Here is a 20,192-nt window from a genome sequence, read left to right as displayed (position 1 = left end):
ACACTATGCAAACATTTTTGAAACTGAGCATTTTGGTTCCCTTGCATCATTTTAAAGCTTGGATAGATGAAATGTTATTAGATGTCATTGTGAATATTATAGGTTGGTAATATATACCCCTGTAATTTTGTTGTATTGATGTCCTTTTTGTTTTCTGTTGTTTTTATGTGTAACCAATGTGCTGCAAGTCTCCCTTGAAAAAGAGATCGTTGATCTCAATGGGTTTTTTCACCTGGTTAAATAAAGGTTACAAACAAGTGAGTGAAGGAAGTGAGAATCTGGCACTGTAGCACATATTACAGAACAGTGCTTCCGTAACATAACTACTTCACTATATGTAACACTCGAAAACCCTATTGGCTAGCACTTTAACACATTGTACACGACAGGCTAAGTTGCAGGACATTCCTGAAAAAATCTCTGAGCGGTTGACCAATCACAACAGAGCCGACCAGCTTACCAATCAGGGCATACTAGCCTCTGGTTTCAGACAGAGGGTGACAAGAGGTGCTGCAGCACAGGCAGTATGAGAAAAATGAAGACGTTTTTGAACATTAATGCATGGGAAAATGTCACAGCAGAGGAACAAAATACAAATATGAACCTGGAAATTTGCATAATATGTCCTCTTTAATCGGTTTTCTCAACACCGAAGAAGTGTAAATACCATCAATTTATCGTAAAGGTTGCACCATGAAGTTAAATTGCTCGTCTTGTTCGGCCTTCTAATATCACTTTAATAACTACTGTACTTACTTATTACTAGTGTAATAACTATATAATCTTAATCCTCATCGCTAAAGCACAAAGAAAGAAAATAATTGTAATAAAAACATTAAAGACCATGATGTAGCCAATTAAATTGGTTGAGATCTGTCCACTTGGGTAAGATAGTGTCTCTCTCTCACTGTGTGTTACAGTCATAGCAACAATAACAAAGGAGGGCGGGGCTTAGGAAATGGTCAATTGGGAGTACTCTTTTCACAAATAGGGAGTTTAAACTCTCCTGTTCACCTTGCTGTGTTTGTACTTGGTGACATCTAATGCAGAAAGGTTCATATCTGTCTGTGAGTATCACATCACAGGGGACATCCTGCCCACCTCAGTGACACAGCGCACACTCTGATTGGACAGCGGTCCGAGTCCTGCTACAGGGCCTCCTGAGAGGACACTGCAGCAGAGGACAGTCAGAGCCATTTTTACAGCCGCTCCAATGCTCTGCAGTAACACATGTAGGCTACTGCATGTAGGCTTAATTTCCTCTGATTCACTCAGTGACCCTGCTTTGACTGTTTGGTCGTTATGGCAACCAACTTGCCTGCCAAATATGTTTGTGTTGCTCATGAATTATCTTATCTAAGACGTGCAGAGCAGACCTGCCACTGTGAGGGACAGTGGTGATACTGTGGTGCTGCAGATGTTCGTGATGTGTCTTACTGCTGCTGCTGCTGCTGATGATGATGATGGGCATCTGGATGCCTGTCGCTGAGCTCTGCCATTTCTGTTCTGAAGTACGGAGGCGGAGAGAGAGTGAGCATGTGTCAGTGTTACACACACACACACACACACACACACACACACACACACACACACACACACACACACACACACACACACACACACACACACACACACACACACACACACACACACACACACACACACACACACACACACACACACACACACACACACACACACACACTGTATGAGCCTCAGCTGCGACACACAGACCTGTATGTGTCTAAAAATGGAAAGCAGTCTTGCTGTTGCTGAGAATCCACAAGATGCTTCTATATGAGAAGAGAACATACAGAGATTCATATTAACATCTATCAGCCATTGAAATGACACATGGATAAAAACAGATTACATGACAGATGATATAAGATGATAACAAATACATTTTCTTCTCTATCTTTTTATAAAAATAAAGGCATGGTCAATTTTACTGGAAATGATCCCCTCACTTCTTAACATTCAATTGATTCAATGATTACATGGGGCTCGTGGCTATGAAGTAGTTAAAATGATGCTATGGAGTACAAACACAAAATATGCTAGGAAAAGGGAGGATATAGGAGTTTTTGAGGTTGGAGGAGGTTGCCAGGCAACCAGCAGAGACCCCAAGAAGGTGCCGCACCTGACCAAAAAATAGCCACGGACATTAAACCCCTGTAAAACAACAACATGCTATTATTACAATGTGTTTTCTGCACGGATTAAACAACATATAACGTGATAATGACTTCACTTTAAATATGCTTTCATTTTTTGTGAGTAAGCTTTGCTCTGTACATTTCCGATATTCCCTGAACCTCATACTTTTGCACATTCCTTGGTCAATATGTCTCTTTTATTTTAAAAACTGAAATATTGTGAGGATTGCATATTTTATTTCATATTAATACATATTTATGAGCAATATTTATATTTTATTTGTATTTCTTGACTCAGTTTGAAAGGTATTTCCCCCTTTCCAGTCTTTTGTGATAAGATAAGATAACCTTCCACTTGTAGCCAATGGTTTATCATAAGATAAGAGAGTAATACAAGAAATATATATATATTATATTTGTTTATAATTGTATTGCTTTTCATGTTGTTAATACAGAAAAATCAAATGTGTGTGTGTCAGTGAAGTATATCACATTTGGTACACGTTATCCCTTCTAATTCTAGTATTATCTTTGTGTTGGGTTTTATATAAAAATCCACTTTTCAAACTTTTTCAGAATAAAGGCTGATTTTCTGATTTTAAGAATACGTGTTTGTGTTCATATCCTATCTTCAGCAATGTCCTGCTATTGTTTTAGAGAAGGCTATAGTCCTCTCTGTACTATTTCCTTTTTTGTTGATTAATGCTAATATATATATATTATAATAACATAACTGCCAGGGTGTTGTATATTTTCCTGCGTCAGAGTGCCTAAATATAGCACAAGGCTATGGTCCTTAAGGGATGCCCCATTGTTATTGGTCTGTCCTGATCAACCCCTGCAGAGGGAGTTTTAGATCCTACAAAAGATACCAAGTCTTTTTTGTTGAAGGGAGGTTACTAGCCTCAATTTGCAGATTTGTTTTCGGCACCCAAGCACTTTATGCATGTAGTATTTTCTGCATTATTTTACATTTTAAATTGGTTTAGATTAGTACTGTTTGTCCTTGTCATCTGTCTACTGTAGGTTGTTGTATTCAAGGTTTTTTATTTTTTTATTGTTAAATGTGTTTGTATACCTGGTGTGAACTACATTTCCTTGGTTGGATGTTCTCATACACAAAAAGAGATGAATCTGCTAAGTACCAAAACCTGATCTTCTGTTACTGTCCTTTCTTCTTAGAGGAAGTACAGAAACACGTAACTCTGGATTTGTTTTAATATTTGAGGTGCAATAAACGACACAGCAGCTTTTTGGCATGATAAAACTATTATGTTCCGCCTCACTCATGAGAGTAATAGCTGGAGAAATTACAGCCTCGCCTACTGATTTTAATTTAACCATATATCAAGACCGATTGTCGATTACCAATGATCGAATGTAATTGTTTGCCTGACTGGCCATCGTAATCGAGCTCTTTGAAGATCCAAAAATCCACGGTTTTCAAAAAAAATTGATCGGATGGGCAAAAACTTCAGAATTTGTATTGACCGCCATTCAAATAACAGCGTTGTTTTCCCCAAAAAGTGGGCGGGGCCGTAATTTGTGTCCGGAAGTGACGTAGGTGTTACTCTCATCTATCCTGAAATCACTCTAGGGACAATGCTCTTGATGCGTTACACAGTGTCACAATCATTTCATTTGGGAATCCTGTTGAATCCCTTTCTTGCAGGGAAACAACTTTATTGAGTCTTTAAGTCATATCTTTTATTAAAGCCGTACAAATTCCACACCGAACTCTCCTCTCATCTAAACGACTTGGCTCGTTTTTTCTCTATTGCACGTTTAGTACGGTTTGTCTCCAACAGGGACCTGTACAGCAACCAGGTCAGCGCATGGTCGCCTGTGATTGGTCGGACTATCAGAGCCGCTCCCTGATTGGTCAGATTGTCAGCGGCACCGGAGCGGGCGGAACAACACATATCCCATCCTGACAACTTCATGTTGTTTAGCTGCTGGCTATCGTTTAACCAAGTTCACCTTTTGATTTGGTGCTGACGCAACGTTTGATGCAATACCTCCGACGTCCTTTTTATGAAGTGTGAACTGACATTTAAATAATAATGTAACGGAGGGAGCTGTGTTAGCTTGACAGGTAAACTTTCTTTTGGAATCACAGCTAATGCTAGTCATTCAGCGTTCACTTTTTAGCTAACGACTAACAGGAGCGACAGCAGCACCAACAGGAGACAAGGTTACAGGATAACCCAAAGGAAATAACGTAAGACACATAAACACAAAACACTTAACTTTTTCATGGCATGTTAAAAAGTCTAAGTTTAGTTTGAAAACCGCAGTCAGTTTTGTCTTTGCAAACCTGAACCATATCGCTGCTGTAACCCTTCAAACTAAAATATACAAATGTAGTCATTCCTGTTGAGCACTAAACTCCTCATCAATGTTAAGATGGGTTTCCTTACTTCCACGTTTTAGCTTCTGGTTTAAGTTAACTTCAATTAAAACATGCAGAGGCTTCATACTTGCACATAATGGATGAACCATGTTGTCCACCCATGTGTGCAAGCAACTAAATGAATAACTTGTATTGCCTTTGGTTTAAGAGATCCCTGGGCTCTTTAACGTTTAACGATGCAAAACATTTCTGCAGCTCTGAAATAAATTGGGAGGGCCAGTCATACATTTTTTGGACAATAATGAATGACACTTATTCTTAATCCAATCAATACAAGCAAGTTTGTTGTTACCGTTGTGACACAATTAGACTTGAGTGACATTGTAGATAATGTCCCAAAGTTTATCAGATTCAAGCGGTGCTTGTTCCACTTTTGAGTTCAGGAGCTGCACTTCATATGAAGTTGCATCCCTCAGGGAATTCTGAGCTTGCTAGAACTGATCTCCTGCTCTGACACGCTTGATAAATACGAGCCGTGATGCTACACAGTTGTTTGCTGTTGATTACTTTCTCCTTCCCTTCCCTTTTCCTCCACCAAAGCATGAACTGTCCCCCCACCAAGCGCCTCCGAGGCCAGGATCGAGTGACAACGATGGACTTTGATGACCCGTTTGGAGATGACGAAGACTTCACCCAGGACGACTTGAATGAAATTGACATCCTCGCCTCGCAGGCCATCACCTCGGCCCCGGCACCTGGACCTGGGTCTAAAGCAGGAACTAAACCGACGGAGCTGGCACACGGGTCTGCAGGGCAGAGCAGAACTATGGGCAGAACCACAACCAATCAGAGCAGAGAGAACACATTTGGGTTCGGCAGCAGCAACAAAGGGAATTCTGGGATACAAAACAGAGGCCCTATCGGTGAGTTTAGAGCACAACTGATGACAGAAGGTTTTACTGCACCTTCATTTGTCTGTTAAATTCTTGCTGAATGTTTTTTGTTGCTAAAGAGAAGATTATTTATTTATTCCTCTGCTGGCATCAAATCCGCCAAGAGAGGGATTTAAATCATTTGAAAACGCACCCAAATGCGTCTGTCTGGGTGCTGAGTGTCAACGTGTGAATTTAATCTCCTAGATCCTGTTATATTTCTAATTTATTACACTAAGAAAAGAACATTGGTGCCATTTGCTCCTGTGTATGTGATCCAATTTGGCTCTGAAACACACACATTTCAATACCTGCTGATAACTGTTTTGTTTCATTTTGAAGGTATAATTGAGCAACTTATACCCCAAATGATGTAAAGATTTTTATATAATGATAGATTTTTTCTCGTAATACAGAAACACTTTTCTAGAATTTATTTAAAAAAGAACAAAGGCCTGGAGCCTCATTTATAAACGGTGCGTACGCTCAAAAGATAGCGTACGCCAGTTTCTACGCAATGTTTGCGATTTATAAATTACTAACTTGACGGGAAAATGTGCGGTCCTCCACGCGAACTCCGACTCATGCGTACGCACTAACCCTAACAACGGGAGAGACGAGAAACTGCAACACCGTTGGCAGAAGGAAGAATGGAGAGAAATATGTGGAAATAATACCATAAATAAAATGTTACCTCTCATTTATCATATATGAAGAATTCATTTTCAAACATTGATTAAAGCCAATCTTAAAATGATTTAACAAACGCCTGTTTGAGACTCCTCAGTGCACACAAAAACATAACTTGGAGAAATAAATAAATACGGAAATGTTATTGATCACCCCTCGATTATGTTCTCTTGTTAAGAAATGCTTTCTCATAAATTATGCGGTAAGCAGGAGGACAGAATTACTTTAAACTGATGCCGTTTTGCATTTCTATAGGTTGTAGATACGAGCATGGTTTTATATACTATCATGTTTAATCGTGTTTTATGCCGTTTGCTAAGACTTGATAAGTCGCTCGTAAAACATAGGAGGTATGGAAACTAAGAGCACCATATGTGGTAAAAACACATTAGTTGTATTTCCTTTAACTGGTGGATTATGGATATATAGTTGCTGATCGACAGCTGGGACACAAACACAAATACAAAACAATAATTCAGATCCAGTCGTCATGGCTCCACTCCGGAGGGATTCCCCGATCATTTCTTCCAGTTTCTCATCAAGGGGGGGTCTCCTGTCCCCGGTGCAAACACACTGCCTGAGGAAGGCTGTGTGTATTTATTTAGTCATTATCCTTTTTCGGACCACTTATTTATTTATTTTGGTGACGATCCGACCTCCATGCTGCTACTCTGGTTCAAACTGCATCCACCAAACAATATGATTTATCTCGACCTCCCCAAAAATAAAAAAAATCTGACACGGTGTGAGATGTCTTCTTTAGCTGTTCTGTCGTCATTTCCTGCGATCTTCTTCATGCAGTCAGTCAAAATGAATGAATGAAAGGGCATTTCTTTGACTATATAGGCAAATATGGGCGTTACGTGAAGCCCTCAAAAGCTGCACCGCATTTCGAGTCGATTTATAAAGGGAAAACGGCGTAGGATGTGCCGTACGCAAGTCCTACGCCGGTTCGCAGTGTTTTATGAATCGGAAAAATGTCTGTGCGTATTTATTTGCTTTGTCCTACGTAAGCAAACTTCCCAAGTCAATCCTACGCAAGGCTTTATAAATGAGGCCCCTGAACTTGGTTGGAGAAACCCTTTCCAAACAACATACTTGACCACAAAGTCTGTTGCCCCGTTGTTAAGGGATGTTTAGATGTGAAAAAGAGAACAGCTGTGGATTCGTACTTGAATATTTGAGGTAAAATAAATGATCCTTAAACAAACATTAGTGAGTACAATGAATCCAGAGTTGCAGTGAAAATAGCTTGCTCAAAAAAAAAAGGAATGGATGCATGGTCAGTTGATGTGTGCTGAGAACACTATGATGCTTTCAGCTGGGACCTTGTTCTCATTCCAGCATTATTGTTTGTGTGCGTTCAGGGAACAGGCTGCAGCGGTTTGGCTCAGAGAGAGAAGAGTCCAGCAGTCTGCTGGAGGCTCAGCATGCAGAGCTAAAGAGAAAGGTGAGACACGCTGATTACTCAATTAATAAAACAAACATACAAATATATTTAATATTGCATTTACCCATGAGATTTAAGCATATACATTTTCAGTTGTACATTTTCTGGGACCCTGATTTAAGCAGGGTGTTTAAAACAAGATGAAACTGTTTACATTTTGATGTAAAACAGTTGCAATACAAAGTATAACGAGAGCAAAACTAATGTAAAATAAGAATAACTTGAAGTGGTTTTATATCACTAATACCATAAACTTAAGACTGTTATTTTCTCTTACTTAATTTATAGGTACATTTATTCTAAATACAGGATTTTCCCTTTTTAATATTGCTTTGCATGCTAATAAACCATTTTGATACAGACTATGCCACTTTTTTTAGATGTATGTGTTCAGCTTTTATTACTTAACAATGTGTGATTGTCGGTGTTACAGACACATATCAGTCTGGACAATAAAAATGGTGCTGGTTGATGCCCACATATCAAATATAGAAATGTACTTGTAGCAGCTGAGAACAATCTCTGGTTAAACACGTACTGTTGATTTTGTATGTTATTAGCTGAAGGAGGTGGAGGAGGAGATTATGTTGAAGAGCGGGGAGATCCGGGTCCTGCGGGACTCTCTGGGAGGGGCTCAGCAGGAGAAGGAGACCCAGAGGCAGAACCAGGTCCTGCTGGAGGCCCAGAAACAGAAAGAGCATGAGAACAGGGAGAAGGAGCTCAACAAGAAGGTAAGGAGCTGAAACACACTCACATGTAAATGACATATGCTCTCAGAATAACATGACAATGACATGTTCTCTTTCAGGTTCAATCCTTGCAGTCAGAGCTGCAGTTCAAAGAAGCAGAGATGAACGAGATGAAGACCAAACTGCTCAACTCAGACAAAAACAAGACGCCCTCTCCATCGCTTAGAAACAGGTCAGTCATCAACAATGTTACTACTGTATAAACTATGTCCGGGACAAGGGGTTAGGAGGTTTTGATTTATTTTTAACCCCACTGAAGATTATGGAGACATGCCACACTACTTACACAGCTGACTTATAGCAACTATTTCTGTATGATAATACACAGAATCAGAAATCCTTCATATGTCCTGCAACGAGCACATTTACATTATGACCAGCAAATAGTGCAGTAAGGTGAGGATAAAAAGGATGAAAATGGTTAAGTATGCACACGTGATTAATAACATTATTGTTAGGTCAATATCTTCCACAGCTCCACCTTAAATATCTTCCACCAACCACCACTGGTCTGCAGGGAATTATTTTTGGGGGAACCTTTACATGAGACCTCGCATTTAAATGGCTTAATCCCCACAAAACAAAATGCCAGGTAAGAATGCATATTTTAACAATGTAATGCGACTTATACTGAAAACAAAATGGGGCCACTCTACGTATGGGTCAATACCATGCTTGAAATTGAATCATTTGGACAGCAAATATTCTAAACATGTCCCTAAACATATTTATTTACAACTACTTAATGGAGGAACCTGTAAACAAACCATATCTTAGTCCAACGATTATCCCCGTGTGGGTTTTTAGCCTGTAGGTCGTTGGTTTCATTTCATGTAGGGATACACATATGGCCTAAGCAGAGAAGAATTGTGGCCAATACGAACAGCCTACACTCTGTGAGTCTGACTAACTAAACCTCAAATCTCTCCTCAGTCTTAAAGTGCTCACCCAGTTGCATCATGGGACAGGCGGCAGCACCTCCTCTCCAACAGCAAATGGATTCATCACCAAGGAGATGTTTGGAGCCCATGTTCCATCCAAAATGACACCAGTAAAGACACGAAGAGACGGTGGGTCACATGTAGGTGATGACGGTTGGTGTTAAAGCAGATGTGTTGAGGTAAACCAACATTTGATTATGGTGTGTGAATGTGTGTTTTCAGCAGACAGAGGGTCATCCAGCAGCAGATCCGGTGACAGACAGGAAGTGTCTCATCCAGACCCGTTCCTGTCCGTCAGACCTGCACACCTGCAGCACAGAGGTCAGTCTGCAGCGCTGCTTTATGAGAGTCATTGAAAATACCTTTTAGATTAACACAGGTTCCCCAACAGGTTTCTATTTGTTGAACCAGTCTACCTAAAACAGTGAAGTGATAATAGGAAGGGGTGCAAATAACTGGTACGCATGCGTGGCAAACATCTGAAATGCGTAACGTCACTTTGTTTCACTAAGCGCCTTTGCGTCTGTTAACGTTGGTGTGTAGTGAAAATCAGAATTGTGCCAAAACTACGCCAACTGGCTGCGGAGGGAGACTCCCCTGTGCACATTGTGTGATCCGCGCACACACTGGAGAACTGCGCAAAATCAGATGATCTTCACGTTCTGTAGTCAAGCTGCTGCAGTTTTATTTACAACAAGGTGGAGAAAAACACACAGCTGCAAACTTACTCAGGGGCTTAATGGAAGAGTTTGAAATCTGACAGAGGTGGAAGAAGTACTCTGATCTTGTGTAGGAATACTCTGTTACAAGTGCATTCAAAATGTTACTCTAGTAAAAGTATTCTCATCAAAATATAGTGAAAGTAGCGACAGTAAAAGTAGTCATTGTGCAGATTGCTCCATTTCAGAATAATATATATATGATATGTTTTATAATGATTGATCATGAAAGTGGTCTCAAAGCTGCTAAAGGTGCAGCTAGTTTGAATGACTTTGTATACTGCAGGGTAGCTTGTGGATTTACTCCAGGTGGAACTAAAGTCTGATTTAACACTTGATTATATTTCACTTAATTAATCCAGATCTGTGAAGTAACTAAAGGTATTAAATAAATGTGGTGGTCTAAAAGTACACTATTTACCTCTGAACTGTAGTGGAGTAGAAGTACAAGTATCTCAAAATTGTACCTAAGTAAAGTACTTGAATAAGTGTACTTAGTTACTTCCCACTTCTGAAATCAGACCTGACTTCAAGTCATGTGAGAATTTCTTAGTATTTGATCCTTCAACTTGGCCTCAGGAAATGCTAGGACTTCACAGTTTTGGCAACAAAGCAAATCTGAGGCTTAAACAGAGACAGGGAGGTGCATCTGCCGCGTCTTCGTCATCTAGCATGCAAGAAGTGTAAATAGAGGACAGTGAGGAAGACTGCACTTATTAAAACCACGCTTCATGTGGGGTGAGTACCAATCACTGTCTCCTGGTACTCATCTGAGTAACTCACTAAAAACGTTATGTGCATCCCTGATAATAGGTCACGTTTTCCTAAGAGCTACTTTAAAGGGTCATTCCTCTTTTCTTTTAAGACTGAAAGTCAATATTGTGTGTGTGTGTGTGTGTGTGTGTGTGTGTGTGTGTGTGTGTGTGTGTGTGTGTGTGTGTGTGTGTGTGTGTGTGTGTGTGTGTGTGTGTGTGTGTGTGTGTGTGTGTGTGTGTGTGTGTGTGTGTGTGTGTGTGTGTGTGTGTGTGTGTGTGTGTGTGTGTGTGTGTGTGTGTGTGTGTGTGTGTGTGTGTGTGTGTGTGTGTGTGTGTGTGTGTGTGTGTGTGTGTGTGTGTGTGTGTGTGTGTGTGTGTGTGTGTGTGTGTGTGTGTGTGTGTGTGTGTGTGTGTGTGTGTGTGTGTGTGTGTGTGTGTGTGGTCTTCCAGGAGGTGTCTTGCTAGGGTTGTTGCTGCAGCAGCCTCTCTCTCCCAGCAGCCTCGGCCTGTCTCACCTGCTGTCTATGAGTCTGCCTGACATCCACCTGACATCCAGGTAAACACCCGGTACCTGTTACCATGACAATGCGGGCACTATTGCAGTGTAATATGTAAAACAGAGCCCTGTTGGAATTACAGGAAGGTATTTGCTGGAGTATTAAAAACAAAAAAAATACTTATTCAATGTCTGTAGTGTCAAAATAAATGTGGGTCAGGTAGTGAAAAAATAATGGCTTTCTCCCCCTCTGATTACCACTACCAAAATGCCTCTCGAGCAAGGCATTTGACCCCCAGCTACATTTGAGCCACACGCGGGTAGGGCTGCCCCCAATTAGTCGACTAAACGTTAGTCGGCAAAAAAAGTATTTGTCGACACATTTGTGTTATTGGTCAATTAGTAAAAAAAAAAAAAGATGCATGTGCTATGACGCGTCAGCCGGAACCCCCTCAGACTTCCTTCAGAGCTGTGTCTGGTCATTAAGTTAATTTGGTCGGGCAGGAAATCTAAAGTGTGGATCCTTCTGAGCGAGTAAAGGACGAGTCCCACAAGGTGACATGCAGATTACGACGGCAAAAAGTATCCTCCATACCCTCCATCAGAGCGCAGCTTCCTGACTGCCGGCTTCATAACAAAACACGGAGCTTAATTATCCCGACAACGTTGTGTGTTACTTTCTCATACTCGGAGGAAAGCAGCAGTGAGTCAGGCAGCAGCCTATCTTTGGATATCAACATAATATATAGACCTATAATATATAATCATTCTGATGAATAGGTGCGGAAGGATCTTTGTCGACGCTCATATTTTCAGTGTTTCCGTTTCCTCTGTAGTATTTATTGGGTTGTTATATTCAGATATGAATAAAAGAAACTAGAACTAAATGTTCCGTGTGTCCTCGCTGCTAGTTCAAACACAATAAGAATCCTTACCGGAGCTTCTGCTGTTTACACTGCTGCGTCTGTGCGCTGTGACTCTCATGTGCTCTCAACATTTAATTTATATTTCAAAGGTTCATTATTACAGTTTTATTCTAGATTTCATGTGAAGCACAATGTACCATGCTGTTATAATGCTCTTTATCAGCCTTTGAAACTGAAACCATTTTGTGAGAATAAAATATATATATGTATTTATAATAATATATCATAAACGTGCAACAATTAGTCGACTAATCGCCTTAATTGACGTCTATTGGTCGAGTAGAAAAATCTTTAGGCGAGGGCAGCCCTACACGCAGGAGACAAAACAGAATAAAGGCTCATGAAAAGTCTCTCGGGTTTAATAAAGTTAAAAAGTGAAATCATGCTTGAAATGTAAAAACACACCTTCATATGTGACAATAAAAACACAATCTTTTGGTGTCATAATTGCTTCCTCATTGTATGTATTTTATAAATGCGGTTTTTAAGTACCTTAACCCAATCCCCTCAACTGCCACTTGGGAGCGCCAAATCCACTGAAATTCAAATCTTCAGAACCAAAACTTTAACATAAATAACTTTCATTTGATTGAAGAATGTGTGGTTGTAGGACTATGAGTAGTTGCAACTCCAGCACAAAGTCACATTACTGTTTAAAAATACTAACTAATGTGCTGTTGTGATTTCAGTGGGCTGTCTTCAGGCTTTCTGCTCCACTCTGCTCCTGCAGCCAGCATTAATGTTGGTGTAGGTGTAGCTCCCAGAGCTGCTCTGAGCCCGGTCCAGAGTCTGGCTGTAACGGGACTCAACATGCTGAGCCAGAACCGACCGGCAGCTGCAGCGAGCAGCAAGAACAAAAGGTAGACTGACTGAGACACTAAAGCTGCTCTGATCAACTGCACTACCTTCTCTCTGAAGAATCCACGACAAGTAAAGATAAAGATTTCTGTGGACAACAGTACCCTCTTGTGGCCCACTGTCAACAGCAGCACGGAAATCACATTAGTTGACACCTTTTTGTTTATGTAGATCAGCGGTTTTCAAAGTGTGAGGCGCGCCTCCCTGGGGGGGCGCCAGAGAGCTTCAGGGGAGGCTATAACGAGAAAAAGATGAATAAAGTGTCACCTCGCCAAAAAGGCTGTAAAAGTGCTCATTCCCTTCACCTCCACCCAGGGGCGGTCTGGCCATCTGTGTGTTCTGGAGAATCACAGAACGGCTGGTCGTCAGCGGGTCGTCAGTTTAATAATTTATTTTTTATGTTTTTAAACGGCATCATTTAAGTTGCGCTGACAGGCGACAGAGGTCTGTTCACTACCAATTTGTGTGGGCTGGGATGGGTGTGATTCCAGGGCAGATCTTTAGTCCCAGTCCGCCCCTGCCCCCACCTACCTGTGTGAGTGCGTGTTTTCCGCATTGACTTTGATCAAAAGCAAGTAGCGGTCGATGCTGCAGGCAGAGGATGATCTGCGTTTATTCCTGTCTACATTGCATCATCCGTCTGTGCGCATCAAAGACGCAGACTCATTGTTCCCACTAAAGTAGGGGTGAGTGTAATAAGGAGGCAAAGTTGACGTTCAGTGTGTTGCTGGGAGCATTTAGGATTCATCCACAATGTTGAAAATGTTTAAAAGATAAAAAGGTTTAAAAAAGTTAATTTGTTTATGTTTTAAGGAGGTGACGCTACTCAGCCAATCAAATCGGTGCAGTCAGTGAGTCATTTCAAATGGCATGCTCAAAAAAGAGAAAGGTAGACAGCGAAAACTGCATTATAGCAACAACAGCAATAATAATAGCAATAATAATTGGGAGTGGGGGGCGTGGCTCTTATGTTCTCTGAGGAGAGGCTCACCTTCCCACACTTTGAAAACCCCTGATGTAGATAATTTACAAAGATTTAGAATCCACACAAGAAAATGAACCAATTGATTAGTTTTATTTATTAACGCCATTGAAAAAGATATTTAAAAAAGTTTCAGTATTTGCATTTTTATAAACATGTTTGATTACGCATAAAAACTGTAAAATATTTTTTTTTTAGAAAAGATGCGATGGTTAATCATTAAGATCCGGTGAAGCAGACCAATTGTGATTTGGGAAACATGAATCCAATCAAAACGTCTGTTTTAGTTTAATCTAAAATATTCTGTGTGTTTGTGCGTGCAGGTTGTGTCCTGGAGCTGTGCTCCTCCTTCCTCTGTTGGACCTCCACCTGTCTCGGCTCTGTCAGGCTCTGGACTCGCTCCGCTCCACCCCCGCTGTCAGCTCGCTCCCTGCAGGCATTACAGCTGGACTGGGGAGACTGGAGGAGGCTGGTTCCACTGGTTTCAGCGTGGAGGACACTGGTTTGGCTGCTCTGAGGCTCCTCCACCTGCTGCTGGCCCACAGTGACAAGGTGATGACCCAACAGTAACAACACCTGTAATGAACGTGCAGACACACTTTTTTAATAACAACATTGAAATCACATCTTTTTTTTCCGACCCAGTAGAAAAGGTCTTTCCCCGTTTGCAGTATAGATGACAACAGTTATTTTTCATTTCAGGTGGTGGAGGCTGTGCTGTCCAAGGAGAGTCAGAGCAAAGTTCCAGACATAAAGGTACAATCTGAAACAGACTGATGGACACACACAGTTTCCACTTTCACTTTTCACTTTTGGCTGATGATCATTATGTTATTATGATTAACTGTGATTGTTTTCCCTCACAGAAAAACATTTAATTCTATTTTGTTTTTGCTCCATCTGTTCTTAGACTGAACCCTCTACTGCAAGTGTGGGTTTGTGCTCCCAGAATGCTTTGCTGCAGTCCCTATTGCACCTGTGTGAAGCCGGGCAAAGTAGTGAAGGCGTCTCGCAGAATGAGGAGCTTGTCCTCAATGCCATGAAGACTTTGTGCGTGCTTATTGAGAGGACGCCACACACACATGCTGACAGGTACACACACAAACAGCTCACTTTTCTTGTGAACCACAGTCTGTCGTTCCGTCATCTTGGCACACTGAGCGGACGTGCCACAGCCTGGCTCAGTGGAAGTTTTTGGTTTCAGACATGGGTGAAAGTGTACTGATGTAGTGGAAAGAGGTGCGCTGGATTTATGACTCAATACAAAACACGAGCATCATTAAGAAATGGAGTGCGTCACAATAATTGCTTAATCTTGATAGCTTGTTTTCTGTTTATTTTTTTATTTTTGTTGGAATCCAACATTTTGATTGCAAAAATATATTTATTTTTCCACCCAGCCCTAACACAGAGCAACTCAAATAAAAATAAAGATGTCAATATAAAGGTGCCCTATTATGCTTTTGGGGGGATTTCCCTTTCCTGTATTGTTATATAGGATTTACTGCATGTAAAGGCTAACATCCCAATTCCCCCCCCTGCCTGAAACGCCTCCATTGGACTCGTTTGTTGACATCCATAGCATAATGAAATCACTATGTAACACTTACGTGGCTAGCGCTCCAACACATTGTACGTAACACATCTCTAGTCGGTTGACCGGTGTATGAGAAAAATCAAGAGCTTTTTGAACATTAAAGCATGGCACAAAATACAAATGTGCTCTCTTTAAACTTAACTGTGGTCTTGGCAAGAATCACATTCTTGAGAAGAATAAGAGTCTTCATGAAGATCAGTATCAGGGCAATGAGTTGTCACTTGATGATGAATTAACAAGTTTGACAGATGTTCAGAGTGTTTGTCTTCAATATGTGAGCTCTTGATTGAAGGTGTCATGAAACGTCATGCCTTGGGTAACTCTCTTTAGCGCACATTCTTTTTCGACAAACGTCTAATTACATTGCAAACACACACGCATGCACACACAAACAAACACATGATGCAACACACACCTTGGAGGAATACTACTGGAGAAAGGAGTGCCCGAGCAGGGAGTGTGGGGTTTATGAATGTTTCCACTGACTGTCCGTGATGCAATATCTGAGCGTAAAGTGATTTACAATGACTGTAAAGATGTAACGGAGTATATAATTAACTGATACAATATTAATTATTCAGTCTGACCATGAGATCAGAATTAAAAAGGAGCCACTTGTTTATTTCTTACTCCAGAAATTACTCCAATTCTGTGTTGACTTATGATGTATTAGTTTACACTCTTACATGTGTGTCTCTGTTTCTCTCTCAGGTTGCAGTGTGTGTTGCAGGTGGTGTGTGTGTGTTTGTCAGCAGACTGCGGGTTGCAGACAGTGTCGGGGGGTGTGTCCGTCCTCACGTCCATGTCCGACCAACACACACTGGCCCAGCAGCTCTGCTCTCAGCATGGTCAGTCTCCACACACTGCTAGATTGATATGGCATTGACTTCACTCCAAGTTTATGTCATGCTCCTGCTCTGTAACCTCTCTTTGAAGTTTATAAAGGTTTTTTACTTTGCTTCAAATGTTCATTACATGTGTCTGCTCCACATGATGTAACTGCGGCAGTGTTTGATTTTTGTTGTTTTCTTTAGACCCGTGTATTTTCCTGAAGTTGTTCCAGTTTATCAGAACGAGACCGGACAACCAGGCAACACACACAGACTGGATTCTGTTGGACCTGCAGGTAACACAAACACACACACACACACACACACACACACACACACACACACACACACACACACACACACACACACACACACACACACACACACACACACACACACACACACGCTTACACACACACGCTTACACACACACGCTTACACACACACGCTTACACACACACACGCTTACACACACACGCTTACACACACACACACACACACACACACACACACACACACACACACACACACACACACACACACACACGCTGCAGAGGTGTAGTGATTCTGCTTTGTATAATAGTTGAAGAAATTGACTTTTTTGTTGTCCGACTGCATCTAACCTCAATGGTTTCTGTCTGTTCTAATTCTGTCTGAGTCATGTGTGTCCTTGTAGCCTCAGTGCCATTAAATCTCTAAATATGGATAATGGCGAATTGATTTAGGAAAAGACCATGGGGGTGCTAAAGGAATCTGACTCTACTTAAGAAACAGTGTATGTTTTTTTTTTTTTCAAGCAACGTTATTTACAATGAGTAAAATGACGAACTCAATGCTGTACAACGAAAATATGAAGTTCCATCCAAACACAAACCCTCCTAAGAGGGACGTGTCCTTTTTCTCCACAGTGTATAGGGCATACATTGTTGACAACCGAATTACCGTAATTTTCGGACTATAAGGCGCACCTGAATATAAGCCGCAGCAGCTAAATTGAATGATGTGTACATATATAAGCCGCACTGGACTATAAGCCGCAGGTGTTTTAATGTTTAATTACCATATGTAAGGGTTCGTGCACAGAGGGGATTGTCGGGAAAGAGATGGCTGTTTGAGGAAGCTCCCATTTATCAACATTTCAACAAACAAGTTGCATATTTGCATAACGTATTCAAGTGTTACCATTTAGTGCAATAGTAGCTACAGAACATGTACTGTGCTGTGTAAACTGTACTGTATCACATAGCGTTTCAGACACACAAACTTTTCAACTTTCAAACTTAAACGGTGCGCTCCCAGCGCACGTTTAACACCTTTGCACAAACTGTCTCGCTCTCGTAATGTCTGTCTGTCTTGCTCTCGTTCTGTCTCTCGTACCACTCTCGGTTCCACTTTTACTTTTGTGCGCTACCTGTCTCACTCTTTTCCGGCCTCCAGCTTTTCCTGCTGGAGCCCGCCGCTTAAAGGTGGGGGGCGCGTACCGGCCATAGAGCCCATAGAGTTAAAGGTGGTGGACTGTAACCTGTAAAATCCATAGATTTAGGAGGTCCCCTAGTGGCCGTTAGCTGTACAAATCCATAGATTAGCCGCACCGTTATATAAACCGCAGCGTCGAAAAATTTGAAAAAAGGCGCGGCTTATAGTCCGAAAATTACGGTATATGTCTTTTTAAAATGTGCTCCTGTATTGTGAACTCGACCGTAATTAAAAAAATGAACTGCTCCTACTACTAGGATGAGTTAAAAGCAGAGGCCAAATGTCACTGTGTGTGCTGTGTGACCATTAAAGAGGGTTTCATCTCTCCAATTCTCGATTCTACCTATTTATTTGAGAATTGACAATACTTTAGTTTGGGCCATGATTGTCTTTGTGCCACAGGTGGTTCGTTTGCTGAGCCGACTGATGACCCAGAGAGCAGAGAGCTGGACTAACAACCAGCACAGCACCTGTCAATGTGACACCGAGGTAAGACTGTCCGACCCTCTGCTCTGTTTTTATATAGTTACACTAAATGTGGTGTTGCAACTTTCTACACAACCCTCTCATCTCGCTCTCTCTCAGTTGGTCCAGACTGTGGTGATTGTTTTCCATCGTCAGTGGTTGGATCTTCGCAGTTCAACAGGTCACTTCAGACTTATTTATTTCACCCCTTGTCCCTTAAACTATTTATAAAACCCATTAATGTGTCCTAAAAATAATTGATTACCAATTATTGTCATTTTTTCCGTCTTTCCTTCAGGCTTGGCCCCGCCCCCACAGGAGTGCCCCTCCCCCTTGTTACCATGGTGGCGCGGCCCTGCTGCTTCCCTGCTCAGAGAGTGTCTGCTGCTGCTGCACTGGCTGCTGCTGCATCACGGCAGCTTCTCAGAGAGCTGCAGGCCACTGCTGCACATGTACGACCAGGTGATCCCCGCCGTACGAGACACGCTGAGGAGGATCCCCGAGCTGAGCGAGAGCGAGGGTACATACATACACACGCACACACACACACATGCACACACACACACACACACACACACACACACACACACACACACACACACACACACACACACACACACACACACACAAACAACACACACTAATCAAAAGACAAAATAGTTTTATGTTCTTTCTCTTCTGTTCAAGCGGTCAGATTTTACAATAGCAGTTATCTTCTGAGAGCTGTCTGATTAAGAAGCGAATTTCCATTTACCGGTACATGTCAATGCGTAGAACTCATGGGATCAGCCAGATAACATGGGGAATGCTATGCCATTTATAAAATAAAAAATAAAATAAAAACTGAGTTGCATCCCCCGATTTCACTAAATGTAAGTTACTGATCCATTAACACTGGATTTCAAGATGACATTGACATGGAAACTGTACTTGATTCTTGTCGGTCACATTATGACTTCATCAGGTCAGTTTAACTTCTTCTCACATTTCTCTTCCAGCCATAAGTGTTGCTGCTTGTTGTAAACATGCTGTAAATGTAAACAAATGTTTAATATTATGGTGTTTTATGATATTATGATTAATAAATATAGTCTTAAGAGACATGTTTGACCCTCTTATTCAATTCAGTCAAGTACAGAAATATCTTTCAGATTTTTTGTAAATTCTGAAATAAACTAATTTATTTTCTTTCACTTCCTGTTTTCTGCCAGAGCTGGCACTGGAGGAGATCTGCCGCTCGGAGGGTGACGAAACAGATGACATGGACACTCAACCTGGCTCCTGATTGGCTGCTGCCATCGAAGAGGGACACTTTACTGAGTGTTGATTGGATTTTTTCAGGTGGAGACGAGGAAAGAACAGAGAGTAAAGTGGGTGTTGGAAATTAGATGAAGGACTACAGAAAATTCAGAAATCTCACTGTATTGATGGAAGCTCAAATGGATGTCTTCTGCTTTCCAATGAGATTTAACAATAAAAGGAGAAGGTGAGAGAAACTGCACAGTATGATGTTTACATTTTCCTTTCTTTCTGTCTTTACTCTTTAAACGGGCCATATTCTGCTTATTTTCAGATTTCTGAACTCCAATGTGAAATATTTACAGGCTTTATTGTTCAAAAAGCTCTTTATTTTTCACATACTGCCTGTGCTGCAGCACCTCTTTCCACCCTCTGTCTAAAACCAGACTGCTCTCATTGGTTAGCTGGCCGGCTCTGTTGTGAATGGTCTGCAACTTAGAGATGTCCCGCCCCTTAGCCTATCTCATACATTAGGCGCTTTCACACCCGAGTACTTTTCCCCGTTCTTTTCCCTT

At 41.3% G+C, this 20,192-nt stretch overlaps 1 protein-coding gene across 2 annotated transcripts; it reads left to right on the top strand.

Annotated features, from left to right (window-relative positions):
• The first annotated feature begins 4,040 nt into the window (after positions 1-4,040).
• atrip (ATR interacting protein) lies at positions 4,041-19,884 on the top strand. 2 transcript variants are annotated; one of them, XM_079685287.1, is made up of 18 exons: positions 4,041-4,380; positions 5,113-5,435; positions 7,502-7,584; positions 8,145-8,315; positions 8,393-8,505; positions 9,267-9,403; positions 9,500-9,595; positions 11,199-11,304; positions 12,860-13,030; positions 14,334-14,562; positions 14,713-14,766; positions 14,921-15,102; positions 16,319-16,455; positions 16,642-16,733; positions 18,316-18,402; positions 18,499-18,559; positions 18,677-18,898; positions 19,590-19,884. In XM_079685287.1, exons 2-18 carry the CDS (start codon positions 5,114-5,116, stop codon positions 19,661-19,663), a joined length of 2,337 nt encoding a protein of 778 aa, XP_079541413.1. In that variant the 5' UTR covers positions 4,041-4,380; position 5,113; the 3' UTR covers positions 19,664-19,884. The 2 variants fall into 2 exon arrangements, with proteins under 2 accessions (XP_079541413.1, XP_079541412.1); XM_079685286.1 differs by having other exon boundaries at positions 4,042-4,380; positions 9,497-9,595.
• The last annotated feature ends 308 nt before the right edge of the window (positions 19,885-20,192 follow it).

This window comes from Notothenia rossii (genome assembly GCF_949606895.1).
Source record: "Notothenia rossii genome assembly, chromosome: 5".
Taxonomy (NCBI): Eukaryota; Metazoa; Chordata; class Actinopteri; order Perciformes; family Nototheniidae; genus Notothenia; species Notothenia rossii.
The sequence above is the reverse complement of the archived record's forward strand: the minus strand, read 5'-3'. Positions and strand labels throughout refer to the sequence as shown.

Excerpts from the sequence above, each read along its gene's own strand:
- atrip (XM_079685286.1), top strand. The coding sequence starts at position 5,114 with ATGAACTGTCCCCCCACCAAGCGCCTCCGAGGCCAGGATCGAGTGACA. Across the intron at positions 9,404-9,496 it reads AGTAAAGACACGAAGAGACG|CAGACAGAGGGTCATCCAGC; the intron begins GTGGGTCACATG and ends GTGTGTTTTCAG. Across the intron at positions 16,734-18,315 it reads GGATTCTGTTGGACCTGCAG|GTGGTTCGTTTGCTGAGCCG; the intron begins GTAACACAAACA and ends TTTGTGCCACAG.